We start from the raw sequence: 13,047 nt of genomic DNA on the forward strand, positions 1-13,047 counted from the left end.
TTATTGTTCTCTTTAGTTATAAGCAGGAAATAAATTATGTTGCAGGTACTATGCCTCACATAGTGGTTTCTGAATTTTGATTTGATCTTCAATCCGTTGCAATACTGTTGATGATGAAGTGTGTTTTCCCTCAAAACAGATGTAAGACCTTTTCTAGAGTATGTTTCTGGTGACTATCATGAGTTAATTTTCATGGGTTTTCCCATGAAAGCTCTCTTAGAAATTTCTGTCTATTGTAGGAACAGCAGCAGTACTGGTACCAGCAGCACCTGCTTAGCCTTCAGCAAAGAGCAAAAGCCCATGCTCAGGGCCAGCAGCAAATTAAAGGGTCCGGTAGTGAAGGATGCATCTGAGCAGAGAGCAAAGACTGAAGAAGGGAAAATGAGTGCTTCAACTCAGCAGTCTGAACCACCTCCACTTAATGAATCCCTGCCTCCAGCTTCCAAAGACGAGGAGTCTTCTCTTGCATCCACTGAAACTCAGGTAGGCTTTGTAAAGTGATGCCATTCCATTTGTTGTGCTAGATGGGACAAAGAAACAGGAAAATAATGCCATCAAATTGTCATGTATACAGCATAACAATACCTGAATATGATAAAGCAATTTTAAAAGAACATTTTCTAAGGCTGCACCAATTAAAAAAATAAAAATACACTTCTTGTCTATAGACTTATATAGTCACCCACACATGGACAAAGAAACAGGAAAATAATGCCATCAAATTGTCATGTATACAGTGTAACAATACCTGAATATGATAAAGCAATTTTAAAAGAACATTTTCTAAGGCTGCACCAATTAAAAAAATAAAAATGCACTTCTTGTCTATAGACTTATATAGTCACCCGCACATGGACCAGGCAAGTCCAAACTTGACTTGCTTGCACCTTCCCCAATGTCATAATCTTTGTGAGAAACACTCTGTGATACCTAAATGCACAATCAAGTACTCTGCAGATAAGGAATGCTATCGTTAAGACACTCTTATTTCTTCTCTGGCAGTTTGTCAATTCTGGCTCCCCTTCTTCTCAGTGTGTTACAGTTTGTCTGAAAGCCAAGAACTTTGCACAGAATATTTATTTCAGCATGCTTAATAACAGTTACTACATAATAGATGGAGGTCATGCTTGATGTTTCAAGATTACTGTAGGGTAGTAGATTACCCTGCACCATGTGTTCCACTTCAATTTACAGTGTGTAGGTTCCTACAAAGTGGCAAAAATAATGCACTCAGAGTTACTTTACCTCATCATGAAAAAGCACTGTTGTCTCATTATATTTGCTGTGAGCACCAGATCTATGTTAATCTCTTCCCTGTAGGTCGTCTCTGTACATGTGAATACCCTAATTACCATCAGCCTAACATTTAGATCAGACTATTCATATTAAGAGTAAAATGAAATAAAAATCAGCCTTCCAGAAGCTGTGGGTGGCCAGAACACTGAAATACAGAGCAATAAAATAAGAAACACTGAGAAAGTTCCTGTAAACTAGGTAGTGACCAAGTGTATTTTTCTTCTGACAGAACGAGCTTTCCTTTATTTATAGTATTTGCCTTTTTCTCTAGCTCAATATTGAACCTCCTGATGACCCTGAGGAAGATTTGAGATTGCAGCAATTGCAAGCAGCAGCTGCTCAATGGCAGCAGCATCCCCATCACCGGGTTGGATTTCAGTATCAGAGAATAATGCAGAAGCATGCCCAGCTGCAGCAGATAGTACAGCAGTATCAACAGATCATGCAACAGCCTCCACACTTACAGGTGAAACACTAAGGAGGTGGTGTTTGATATACTTCCTGGGTGACCTAGCACTCATGGTCTGCTGAAAAACAAGTAGCTGAATAATTTGCCATGGTTGGCTTATTTGTCTAGCTACTTTTTCTGCTTGAGTAGAAGTCTATATCCCCTTTTCCTATTGTCACTCAACTTCAGAATGAAAAAAGAATTGACAGATGGTAACAAAGCTTCAGTAGGATGAGAAATACAAGACTTTACAGTTGTCATAAGATTTTTCAGATATACCTGGGTGATAGAGGAGCAAAGCTGAAAACAGTATTGAATTTACTCAGCTTTGAATGTTTTACTGCTGGAGAAACAGTTCAGAAGAAAAGTCAGGTAAACAGATGATTCCATGGAGTAATTTGCTAGCTGCTCTTTTTTACAATATTGTGTAGTACAAAAATGGGGAAAAAAATAAAGCGCCTTTATACATAAATGTTCTCTAGTCATAAAATGTGTAAATCTTCATAATGAGTTTAGACATCGCAGTTCATGTTTGCTTTTGTTTCAGTGTAGTTCTTCCTCAAGCTTCTGCCCAAGCCAGAAATTGTAATATTGAAAATGGTACTGAAATACTTGGCTCTGAAAATAACTAAGATGGTATTTTGAAGCTATTCTTGACTTCTTATTGCAGACAATGTCGGTGGACATGCAGCTGCGACATTATGAGGCACAGCAAAAACAGTTCCAGCAGCTTCATAAAGATTGGAGAGATCAATGAACCAACAGTGGCAGCATCAACTTCAAACCTACCCTCACAAAGACCAGCTTCAAGAGTATGAGAAACAGTGGAAAGCATGGGATGAACAGATGAAGGTCACTCAGTCCCATCTGCAGGAGAAAGTGACCTCACTCCAAAATCTGAAGAATCAGTATCCTGCAAATGTTTCGCTGCCACCGCCATTTGTTCCATATTCTCAAACCACTCAAGGTGGCATTCCTCTCATGCCTCCAACTTTACCTTCAACTACGCCTCCGCTGGTCCCCCCACCTCTCTCTTCTGTTTCTCAGTTATCTAATTCCTCTGTTCCTTCAGGATCCAGTTCCCAAAGCAGTCAATCTACTGAGACACCAAGGCCAGCTCTGCTTCCCACCCCTGGTACCTATGCATCAAAAATAGCTAGTTCAACTGTCTATTCACCGTATCATTCTCAAGTAAGTTCATCCTTTGGCTCTTCAGACCACGGAAAGTCTCAAGTTCATCTTAGTAAACAAACTGTCTCTATTTCGTCTGAGCAAGGATGTGGGGAACTGAAAGCCACTTCTGCAGTGTCTTCAACACATGCACCTAACATGCCAGATAAACCAGTAAGGGTCGGGTGGATTGCTTCCAGATCCTCCCAGATCAGCACGTTTTGAAGGCCCCAGAGGCCCTAGGTAAGGATGTTTTTGTTGATTTATACGTGTTCCAGGCTATAAGATTTTCAGTGATATATTAAGGACTGAAGCATATGTCTTACTCTCAAATCTTTCTGAGGTCGTCTGAAGTGTGCTTGTTTGATGGAGGTTTTGTTTTTAATGTATGTACACCATGCTTTATACTTATCTTATTAAAGCAAGGATAGATAGACAGCTTTCACCTGAGCATTACCTAGAGTAGAATGCCTTTTTTTCTAGTAAAATGCTTGGACACACTTCACCCTTTTCATTCCCAGAGACATAATGTTCCTTTTGCGAAAATAGGAAAGCTGTTGTAAATATTTGATATCTTTGCTGTCCTTAGTTTGAAGATGATTACTCACACCTGAAGTAGTGATTCTATATGAAAAGTGATCTAAATTCCCAGCATTTTGTCTGTGGTACTTGGAACACAATTTAGAAAAATCTAAAGCAAAAATGTTGAAGAATTGTTTTTAAGGTGTTGCTATATGTGGTAGCACTTTAATGTAGGCATTCTGGAAGGGATTCAGGAAAGTATTCAGATACATATTCAGTTGAATATACTAACATAGTTAATTAATGGCAATTTAGATGCTATTTATTTTTTAGAAACAATAAAAAGTACTCTTTGTAATCCAACATTTATTGCAGAAAGAAATTAAAATTAAAAGCTGTTCGCCAGTACATCTAGTGTGAGAGAGTTCTGCCACTATATGGTTGTCTTATTCAGTGCGCTTTCCGAAATGGCTGTTTGATGAGAGATGGTGCTTGTCTTTAGTACAAACCAGTGGTTTTCTACACATTCAGTATTACTTACCATTCAGACAATTATAAGCAAGAGAGAGAAGGAAAGAACTTAAGATTTGAGCTCTAGGATCTTAGCATTAGGATTCTTTGCCACTTTTCCTTTTGTATTATACAATGATGGTCTTGATTTTGAAGGTTGCTGTCTTTATTTTTGGTAAGATAGTTTCGTTCAAATTTAAGTCTTCATTTTATCAGGTGGATGGCCTGTTGCCTTAATGTAAAGCTACTCTAAAAGCCAGTGTTCTGTGTCTTACATGTGGTTTTATGCCTGCCGTATGGCTTAATCCAAGGTCTTGTTTTTGGAATGTTTTTCTTTCATACTTGACATGATATCAAGTTTCAAAAACAACATCTGTTCTGTCTGATCTTTAGTTCAAAACAGGTTGATGTTATGCCTACTGAATCAAAGAACAGTGTTGGTTTATTCAATTATTTCTATCCTGGCATACTCTGCTAAACTTTACAATCATATCTTCATGTTTATTTCCCTTCTTTTTGCTTCCAAAGGGATCATTCATGAATAATAATTCATTAATTGCTGGCAATGTAAATTAATTTTTTATAACTTTGAATAATTTTCTACCTCCTGATGGTTTTTGAAAAGTATTGTTTCTGCTTCTGGGGGTTTGTTGGATGTACAGTGTTGAACAGACTGTTTTCATTATTTGCTAGTGCATGTCCTCTATGTGCATTGGTTTAGAGCTGAGTGATGTGCAATGATAGGCTATGGATAATCAAAAATTTCTAGAATGTACATATACAGGAGCTCTAGTTTTGAACACTGTAACCTTTGTGCTTTTCAGTATTGTGATTTCATGAGCATTCTAGGGTTTTATCAAAGTTTTCCCAAAAATCTGTTCACTGTTTCTTCTCAATTTAATTAGTAGAAAAGAGACTCCTAATAATTTTTTAACTGAACTTGGGATAAATTAAAAATGTGTATTATGTGCTGCTATCCCAGTTAAAAGTCCCAGGTAATGACTAGACATATAAAAAGACACACAGACCCCCTTCACCTCTTTTCAGCAATTAACTTTTCACAAGAAACTCTAAAGAACTGGCTTAAACTAATTTCCAGAATTTTGGGATAAAGTGTGTCTACAGTATCTAACCTTCTAGCTATACCTTCCATGTCAAAGTTGATCCTTCATATCTAAGTTGCTTTGCCACTGTGCTTTGTAATTTCTTCTTTTTTTCTTCCTCCTGTTCATCTTGACCTGTCCTATCCCCAAAAAAGGCAGTTTACTGTGTTAACATATCAGGATTATTAAAATTCTTTGAGGTTGTATAAATCATCTTGTTTGATAAATTGCTCACCAAAAACAGTAAATTCTGCAACAAGTCAACTGTTGTTGGTAACTAGGCGGTAATGAATTAGTATCCATAGAATCATAGAATAGTTTGAGTTGGAAGGGACCTTTAAAGGTCATCTAGTCCAACCCCCCTGCAATTAGCACACTCATCTTCAACTAGATCTGGTTGCTCAGAGCCCAGTCCAACCTGACCTTGAGTGTTGCCGGGGGTGGAGCATCTACCACCTCTCTGGGCAACCTGTTGCAGTGTTGCACCACCCTCCTTGTAAAAAATGTATTATATCTAGTCTAAATCTACCCTCTTTTAGTTTAGTACCATTACCCCTTGTATCACAACAGGCCTTATTAAGAAGTCTCTCCTCATCTTTCTTACAAGCCCCTTTAAGTATTAAAAGCTTGCAGTAATGTCTTCCTGAAGCCTTCTCTTCTCCAGGCTGAACAACTCCAACTCTTTCAGTCCTTCCTCATAGGAGAGGTGCAACAGCCCTCTGATTATTTTTGTGACCCTCCTCTGGACTCAGTCCAACAGGTCCATGTCTTTCCTGTGCTGAGGACTCCAGTGCTGGACACAGTGTTCCAGGTGGAGTCTCGTGAGAGCAGAGCAGAGGAGCAGAATCACCTCCCTCAACCTGCTGGCCACACTTCTTTTTATGCAGCCCAGGATACAGTTGGCTTTCTGGGCTGCGAGTGCATTGTTGGCTCAAGTCCAGCTTTTCATCCACCAGTACCCCCAAATCCTTCTCTGCAGGTCTGCTCTCAATCCCTTCATCCCACAGCCTCTATTGATACTGGGGGTTGCCCCAACTCAGATGCAGAACTTTGCACTTGGCCTTGTTGAACCTCATGAAGTTCACATGGGCTCACTTCTTGAGCTTGTCCAGGTCCCTCTGGATGGCATCCCATCCCTCAGGTGTGTCAACCACACCACTCAGCTTAGTGTTGTCTGCAAACTTTCTGAGGGTGCACTCAATCCCACTGTGTCATTGATGAAGGTATTGAACACTACTGGTCCCAGTACAGACCCCTGCAGGACACCACTTGTCACCAATTGCTGTCTGGACATGAGCCGTTGACCACTACCATCTAGATGTGACCATCCAGCCAATTCCTCATCCACTGAACAGTTCCATCCATCAAATCCATATCTCTCCAATTTAGAGAGAAGGATGTTGTGGACAACTGTGGCCTTACAGATGTCCAGAAAGATGACATCCATAGCTCTTCTCTTGTCCACTGACGTAGTGACTTCATCATAGAAGGCCACTAGATGAGTCAAGCAAGACTTGCCCATGGTGAAGCCATGCTGGCTGTCTTGACTCCCCTCCATGTCCTCTATGTGCCTTAGGGTAGCTGCTAGAAGGACTGTTCTGTGATATTCCCCAGACACAGAGGTGAGGCTGACAGATTGGTCATTCTCAGGGTCCTCCTTTCTACCCTTTTTGAAAATGGGTACAATGTTTTCCTTTTTCCAGTCCTCAGGGACTTCAGCTGACTGCTATGACTTCTCAAAAATCATGGAGAGTGGTGTGGCAACCACATAAGCCAATTCCCTTGGGACTCTGGGATGCATCTTGTCAGGTCCCATAGACTTATGTATATTCAGGTTCCTCAAGTGGGCATGAACCTGATCTTCTTACAGTGAGAAAGGATTTGCTCCCGCAGTCCCTGTCTTGTGGTCCAGTCACTTCAGAGGTGTGGGAAGAGAGGTTACCCGTGAAAACTGAGGAAAAAAAGTTCAGTATCTCAGCCTTCTTGTCCATTGTTGCAAGTTTGCCAGTCATGTTCATTGGGGTGAGTAGGCTTTCTTTGACCTTTCTTTTCTGACTAACATACTTAGAGCAGCTCTTCTTATTACTCTTTGCATCCCTTGCCCAGTTCAGCTCCAGCCATGCTTTGGCCTTCCTGACCCCATCCAGTGAGACACAACTGTGAATCCCAGACATCCAAGCAGTTTGACTTCAGGCATGAGTTCTATATTTTGTGTAAAATTAATTTGATTTTTTTTCTAGTCTGTTATGTAAATCAATATTTTAACATATCCTTAAAGACTGGATTTTTTACTAGATCGGCCTTGTTAAATACGCTTGCATGAATTATTCTTTATTAGTTTACATGACCTATTTCCTTATATTCAAGCAATAGCAGTTTTAGGTGCTCTCAAAAGGAAGTGAATCAATAGACGTATATTTGGTTTAGGCATATTATCTTGCATGGAACTGGGGAATATCAGAGTCTATTGCACTTTCTGAAAGGATCTGTATTTAAAGATTTTTCTAGCTATGGCATTCATCACCATAGTTAAGTAGGCTTGTTGCATACTATCAAAACAGAAGTTCAGCAAGAGTTGTTGATTGCAACAAAACTTCCATTAAACAAAAGTTGAAAGCTTTTTTTCAAATTAGTTTGCCAGCTTGCTTTGTCAGTCAGGTTTCAGTCCTGAGATAATTAAGGCAAATTTCCTTTTAGCATTACATAATTGTCAAGTGGCTTAAACTGGTCTTCAGCGGACAATACTGCATTGAAGAATATGCCTCTCTGCTTCTACACGGGTTCAGTAGGAATTGATCACACTAGGATTTATCAGTTAGAAGTGACTTTTGGGAGGGATGAAACTCTTTTAGAGAATTTGTTTGACATGTTCATTTGAATAAAATTGCCATTATGTCATCTATAGATTTGATGGACCTCGAGGAAGAGGATATGACAAATTTGAAGGCTCAAGACAGAGAGGACCTCGTTTTGACTCCCAGCGCTCAGAAGGATACAGGTCACGTTTTGACCGACAGAATACAGATGGACAGTCTTCAAGTAGATGGGGGACTATTCCACGAGGACCAGCATCACAATTTTATACTTCGACAAATACATCACACGGACATGGTTCCCGACCTAGTGGTCCTCGGTGGAGGGGGCCCAGGCCTCATTTGGGACAGCAGCAGCAGTCACAGACAGACTCACAGTCAGAAAATAAAGAACCTTTTACAGACGTAGCTGGCAATCAGCAGACTGTAAGTAGAACACAGTCGACTCCTGATGCACAGAGTGCGGGTCCCATTGAGCCAAATGAGGACATGGCAAACACTCAACAGGAACCATCCAAACCTGAAGTCAAAGAAACTATTTCAGACCCTCCTAAAAAGTGGACATGGAGTTCACATGATCCTAACCAGCAAGTAGAGGAGTCCAAAGCATCTACTCCCCCCATTCAGAACCAGAAATCAACAACCCTTTCTAGTAACCCTGTAGCTTTGCAGTCAGGTATTGCAAGAGCAGGAGGTGCAGTAACCCCTGTAACCGGAAATCAGGATTTAGATTCCCCAGATGGCCAGTTGATCGCTTCAGATAGCACTCAGGGCCTACCTGGATCAGAAGGCAGAGGGAAAGGGCCATTTATGCATGAAGATAGAGGCAAGGGGCCGGTAGGCAGAGGAAGGGGCCAGGGCAGACTGGATGATGGCCGTGGCAGAGGGCAGGGGGATGGCCGTGGCTGGGGAATGGGCCGTGGCCGGGGAATGGGAAGGATGGACGGTGGTCGAGGGATGGGAAGGATGGATGGTGGCCGGGGGATGGGAAGGATGGATGGTGGTTGGGGAATGGGCAGGATGGACGATGGCCATGGCCGGGGAATGGGCAGGATGGACGAAGGCCGTGGCAGAGGATATGTATACCGAGGCAGAGGGCAGGCTAGGCAGGCATCCATCCGCGGCAGGGGGATGTTCAGGAGGGCAGGCAGCAGGGAGAGGATGACAGATAGGCGGTCAGGCAGCAGGGAGAGGATGCCAGATGGACGATCTGGCAGCCGAGAGAGGGGACTGGGTGGGCGGTCAGATAGCCATGAGAGGGTATTCTCTAGCCGAGACAGAGAGCTAGGTGGGCGGACAGGCAGCCGGGACAGGGGACGGGCAGGTAGCCGGGAGAGAGGCCCGATCAGGCGGGCGGGTAGCCGGGAGAGGGAGCCCATGCGGCAGGCGGGTAGCCGGGAGAGGGAGCCCATGCGGCGGGCAGGTAGCCGGGAGAGGGGCCCGGTCAGGCGGGCAGGTAGCCGGGAGAGGGGCCCGGTCAGGCGGGCAGGTAGCCGGGAGAGGGGCCCGGTCAGGCGGGCAGGTAGCCGGGAGAGGGGTCCCATCAGGAGGCCAGGTAGCCGTGAGGGGGAAGCAGGAAGATCTGAAACGGGTAGTATAGATAAACCCATTCACCTAGGAGATGACCCTGACAAATTGCCTCCATACCATCGAGATGAGACACTCAGGGTTCTTGGGGTCATGAAGATGACAGAATGCAGGAGGAATTTCCTTTAGATAGTCAAGATGACCCTTCGTTGGAGCATGAGCGATTGGATGACTGGGAGAGGGAACGATACTGGAGAGATCACAACTCTGATTATCAGGATGATTCTGTAGATGCGTATGACAGAGATGACAGGTTGCAACCTCACCATTCATTGCCTCCATTATCTCCCCTACCACCGTTACCTCCTTTATCATCTGATCATGACAGACGAGATTCATGGTGGGATGACTGGAAAAGACCAAGAGAGAGGGAACTAGAAAGAGATTTAGATAGGACTGGAAGATCATCAGATATTTATGATCAAGATTTAGACAGAGAATGGGATAGAGACTGGGACATGAGACCTATGGATGACAGAGAAATGGGGAATCGTGACCTGGATATTCCCCCTCTACCACCATTACCACCTCTTCCACCTCTGGACAGATACCGTGAAGATAGGTGGAGGGAGGATAGGAACAGAGATCATTATGACAGAGACCTGAGAGACAGAGGGGAGTTGAGGATTCGAGAGTATCCAGAGAGATATGACACATGGCGGGAGAAGCAAGACTACCTTCCTGAAAGGACTGATTGGGAGAGGGAACGGTTATCGGATAGATGGTATCCAGATGATGGAGACAGACTGCGGTCTTTGGATGATCATTCAGATTCATCCCTTCCTCCACCTTCACATTCCTCTGATATGCTGGGAGCAGATTCAAACCTGGACTCTGACCAGTCCTTGGGAGGAGTGATGGTCCTTAGCCAAAGACAGCATGAGATAATTCTGAAGGCTGCTCAGGAGCTCAAAATGCTTCGGTGAGTTGCCTGATTCTGTCACTTTGGGTGGAAATCCCATTCAGTGAAAATGGTGCTCCTGTCCTAATTCATTCCTTGATTTATGCAGTAATGGTTTAATTGCTTTTTGCCACAGCATGATAGTAGGATCTCGTATGGAACAAGTTATTTGAAGTATCTCCATCACAGCTTTTGTGGGTGGACCTTTTTTCTTAAATAGATGGTTGTCCCTTTCCCTATGAATATGCTATTCCCTGTTTGTTACTTTTCAGGAAGAGAGCTGTCCATATCACTGACTAATATTTTTGTTATCCTTGGATGAGCTTATTGATAATTGATGAGCTTGTTGATAATTGCTTTTTAACACTTACCTGTCAAGTTATACGTTAATGTGGTTCTTAATTCACACAATGGGAGCTATTTAATTTTTGGATACTGCTTACTTTTTAATTAAAGCATATGTGGGGGTTTTCTTCTTTCTTTCCCTCATTTGAAATCCATCATTGTCAGTGCATAATTTTGTCCGGTTTGGTTGATCTTAGTTCTGAGGATCAGCATAACAGCAGTGACTACAATCAGGAGGATATGAATGCAAGACTTCACCAAGACCACATTTTAGAAAGCAGATACTAGTCTCCCTAAGGCTTTTATAGGTATTTATCTCAAAATAAGTAATAGAATATCCTTTTAAAACCTCAAAAACAACTTAGGGCTCAATAAATTTAGTAATATTAGAATGAATGGAGCACATACCATCTATCCAAATGCTGTCTTTGTGATTTGGTGCATGGGTTTTAGGTGCATTAAACATAAAAAAAAAAAAAAAAAAAAAAAAAAAAAAAAAACAACAAAAAAAAAAAACAGATGAGTTTCTTTGACTATTTTCAGTGAATAAGATCTTTCAGAGGATACTGTAGAGAAAAGCAGCAGCATCTTACAGGTTCATGTGATTCATCCTATTCATGAGTTATTGAGGGGTAGCTAAGGATTGGTGCCTAGTATACAAGGGTTTAATTTCATAAACAGGATACTATGCTAAAATAATGGGCAATTAAAATTAATGTTTGGTTTCCATTATTATGTTATCTTGCAACATGGTTTAATGTAACAGAGATGTTTTACACTTTTCTTGAACCAGTTTGGTTTCAGATGCGTAAGATTGCTAAGCATCTGTCCTGTATGGAAGACCTTAGTTGCACACCAAAATACAAGAAAAATAATTTTAAAGAAGGAAGGGAGAACTTTTATGCTGAATAATTTAATTTTTTACTGCAATTAGATTAATTCATTAGGTGTTAGTAACTGTCATTTCAGCTTCCTGACTTCCAATTGCCTCAGATTGCCAGGCATGTCTTGCTGTTTAATGTGAGTAGCTGCAAGCCAGTGGACTTAAGTGAAGGACCATAGTTTGGGTATCACTACCTAAGTGAATATTTTATTAGGGCTGCAATATTTGAACTTATGAACTGAAAAGTTTTATGTAAGAAAGTATATATATATACCTCTTTCTAATCCTGTAAAAAAGGGGAAATATAAACATGATGCTGCTGATACTGATTTTTAATTGAATATGAGGGTAATCTTAAAATTAATTATACTGGTACTTCTCATCAGATTCTTAGAAGCTGGTGATCCCAGTTGGAACAGTAGGAACAACCTTAAGGAGACTACGTATGTTTTTTTTTTTTTTTATATTTTGAGCCAAGAATTATACCAGTAGTGTGGTGCATACCTGCTTTCGTCCTCAAGTAAAGCCTTCATCTGACTTTGCTTTTATTGTGTATAAAACAGCATATGCTGAGCTGCATGCTGTTCTGTATTTTTCATCTGGTGTATTCTTCCTAAGCCAGGTGTAAAGAAGATGTAAGTGCTAGCAATTGTTTAGTTTACTGTTTGTACTAATGCAGCACTTGGGATCCCTTTCTGTGAGCCAAGTTCCCCTTGTGCTGGACACTGAACAGATGCATTACTGGTCAGGATGGTATCTCTGCCTAGTACAGAGGCATCCCATCCTTAGTTGTTCTTTGGAAACTACTTTAATATTCACAATTAATATGAACAAAGAGTTATTAGTAATTTTTAAAAAATAGATTTAAAAATGCTAACAAAAACTGAAAGGAAGTCCTATTGAATAGAAATGTGTAATCCAGTGGTTGTTGTATTCACTGCTGCTCCTGGTCTCTGTTCCATAGACTATGTATTAGTTTCTATATTAAATAGCATTTTGATATATAAAACAAGGAAACAGAATTTGAAAGCACCATTTGGTTTTAAGTATTGGAAGCTTTGTTGTGCTTTGTTCTCCTCAATCCTGTTAGCGTGCGAACCACAGCAAGTCACTGATAGTGCTTATGCACACGTTTTCAAAGGGCTGCTTGTTTGCAGAAGGTGTTGGCAGAAGCTAAAAATCCAGCTTTTCTCTTTATTGTCAAAGTGGAGTGGTTCTGACCAAGCACAAAAGCATAACTGCATGTTTCAGGAAACTTGTGATCCAAAAAGGATGCAGCTAATACACTAAATACCTCCATGGTTAGGTGGATGTGAAGCAGGGGTTTCTGAGTCACAGAATTGTCCATGTAAAGCCTGCTCTGTCCTTTTCTTCTTTCGACTTGTCCCCTGATGCTAGTGTAATACGTGGTTTTCACTGTGGATCTTGATTTCTTTAATTTTTCATTTAAGCAACATACTGATAACACT

General features: G+C 41.4%; 1 protein-coding gene across 1 annotated transcript in view; it reads left to right on the top strand.

Moving 5' to 3' along the window:
* YLPM1 (YLP motif containing 1) overlaps positions 1–13,047 on the top strand; it is a 38,769-nt gene that overhangs the window by 5,723 nt on the left and 19,999 nt on the right. The window contains 8 exon segments of the mRNA XM_042790742.1: positions 240–332; positions 334–483; positions 1,568–1,762; positions 2,415–2,487; positions 2,490–3,094; positions 3,096–3,157; positions 7,955–9,519; positions 9,522–10,371. Coding sequence (XP_042646676.1) covers positions 240–332; positions 334–483; positions 1,568–1,762; positions 2,415–2,487; positions 2,490–3,094; positions 3,096–3,157; positions 7,955–9,519; positions 9,522–10,371 — 3,593 coding nt within the window.

Source organism: Tyto alba, unplaced genomic scaffold, assembly GCF_018691265.1.
Source record: "Tyto alba isolate M040663 unplaced genomic scaffold, T.alba_DEE_v4.0 Super-Scaffold_18, whole genome shotgun sequence".
In the NCBI taxonomy this organism is placed as follows: domain Eukaryota; kingdom Metazoa; phylum Chordata; class Aves; order Strigiformes; family Tytonidae; genus Tyto; species Tyto alba.